Source organism: Benincasa hispida, chromosome 4 (assembly GCF_027475165.1).
Source record: "Benincasa hispida cultivar pf3 chromosome 4, pf3_genome.v1.1, whole genome shotgun sequence".
NCBI classification, from domain to species: Eukaryota; Viridiplantae; Streptophyta; class Magnoliopsida; order Cucurbitales; family Cucurbitaceae; genus Benincasa; species Benincasa hispida.
Window position 1 is genome coordinate 14,830,577 of NC_143481.1, and position 2,158 is coordinate 14,832,734.

General features: G+C 43.5%; 1 protein-coding gene across 1 annotated transcript; it reads right to left on the minus strand.

Moving 5' to 3' along the window:
- Positions 1-1,049: 1,049 nt before the first annotated feature.
- LOC120076099 (uncharacterized) lies at positions 1,050-2,158 on the minus strand. The gene has a single exon (XM_039029877.2). It carries the CDS (start codon positions 1,940-1,942, stop codon positions 1,169-1,171), a length of 774 nt encoding a protein of 257 aa, XP_038885805.1. The 5' UTR covers positions 1,943-2,158; the 3' UTR covers positions 1,050-1,168.

Consider the following 2,158-nt stretch of genomic DNA (forward strand, 5'->3'; position numbering starts at 1 on the left):
TAAAGCCATTGTTGTTGCTTATTACTTTCTAGCATACTACAATCTTTCTCATCTCTATTCATACATTTAAATCGTTTGCGAAAACTTTTTCTCCAAACCAATTTTCTAAAACCGTTTTCTCTAAAATGGGGATGGAGGTTACGGGAGGCACCCGATGTGCCATCGGCATTCCGTATTCGAATTGGCTAGCTTGTTTGTGAACGAAAACAAGTGCCGCACAATCTCTAAGTGAAGCTTCTAAAAATGCGATTGTGACACTTATCATACCAAAACAGGCATTGACTTCCAATTCTGTTAGATCATCTTCTCCCTTGACCTTTATTCCTTGATTTATTTTGAAGATCGCCCTCTAATGTTCTTACAGTCACTACTTGCTTCTGTACAAAATGAGAGTGCAAAGCTATAAACGAGGAAGTCTACATAATTCATAATGAACAATCCCTACCTTTATTCCCTTCGTTTTTTTGGTTGAGCAGGCAATGGTGCCCGAGGCTTTCACCATTGTCATTGCTCCAACAGATGCATCAAGGTACCCACCCAAGTGCCAATTTGTGAAATTTAATTGTTGTGTCCAAGTTATAATTGAGATGGTGGAAGCCGATGTGGTTTAGGAGCTTTGGAATATTTCGACCGACTGATCCCGGTGGGATGAAGATCCTGAGAGAGTTTCAAGAGGATGGTTTTCACCCTCACAAAGATCCAGAAGATGGCAGCAACCCCATTTACGAGCTCCAACAATCTAACTTAAGATTTGAAATTATTGACTCGCGATCTTAATGCAATTCCCCAAAGCAGTCTAGAATTTGTTTAATACGAAAGAATCAGACTATTGTTAAGTCCAGATTCACATTGAATATCACGTTTCTACTGATGATTGAAACAAAATTGAGAATGGAGCATCAATTTGCTCGCATTATTAAAATGTGTGAGAATTGTGGCAGTGAGCTTTGAACGCAAGGCTTAGGGGTTATGGAGACAACTTGTTTGATAAACATATATACAAAAGAAGAAAGAAAAAAGAATGTTGAAGTTATAGTTAGTAGTTACAATTTACAAACAAAAGTATTTAGTCTCTCTCGCATTGGTATATCATTGCTAATGCCAAAATTCTGGGTTGGAGTAGAAATATTTACAAAAAAATATAAAGAAGGGAAGAATGAATGTTAAATTAAAAAGGATGAACATTTTTGCTGAATCCATTGACGGTGGTGAAGAAGCCAACCAAATCCTGGCGGTAGGGGAGATAGGACTTGTGTTTGTCGACTTGCTTCTGGGCTCTGCTTCTGACGTAGTGTGTCTCGTGGGCAGAGGATGGTGTTTGGGGTTTGAGGCGGTTGACTTTTGGAGCTGAGGCAGGTTGAAGCTGCTTGTGGGGCTTGTTTTTGGAGGGCTTGGGGGAACTGGAACTGGAACTGGAACTGGAACTGGAGGGATTACTCAAGAAAACGAAGGCATCTTTGCCATCACTGCTGCTTCGGTGCATCGTCATAAAGTCCCGGAATCTCCAGAGCTTGGAGAAGCCTGTGGAGTTGCTCTTCTTACCGAGCTCTGCAGTCGCTGGAGACCACTCACAGTAGGTGCCCTCAATAACTCCCTCCACCTCCAATTCCGACTCCGACACGGGTGCCAGAGTATCGCGCTTTTCCACGAACACCTTCCTCAAGGGCGGCCGAAAAGTTTCAGAGTTCTCCTCGTCCACAAAGAGGAGGTCTCGGTTGAACAGTGGGTACACGGGGCGGATCTGGCCGTTATAGAAGGCATCATCGGCGCTGATTGGGGAGGAACCATCAGGATTGGCGCACACAAAGGAGAACTCTTCATCTTCATCTTCATCTTCCTCTTCACCATCCTCCAGATGTAATTTGTCGTCGAAAGGCAAGGAATCGAGGTCCCTTTCCATCTGCTCCGCTTGGCTGGGATCAGCAGGGACACCGACGTTCATCCTGGGGGCAGAAATTTCCTGATTTAGGGTTGCAGTTGGGAAATGGAATTGGGAATTGATTGTGAATCTGAGGAAGAGGGGGAAACTATAACCGCGTGTGGGTTTGGTGGGTGAGAATTGGTTTGCTTATTTATTAAGGTTGTTGCTTGGTGGAGACGACTACGAAGTTTCCAATTTTGAAGCGAAAAGTACTACTTTTGCCCTTCATCGGGAAGC

Excerpts from the sequence above, each read along its gene's own strand:
- LOC120076099 (XM_039029877.2), bottom strand. The coding sequence starts at position 1,942 with ATGAACGTCGGTGTCCCTGCTGATCCCAGCCAAGCGGAGCAGATGGAA.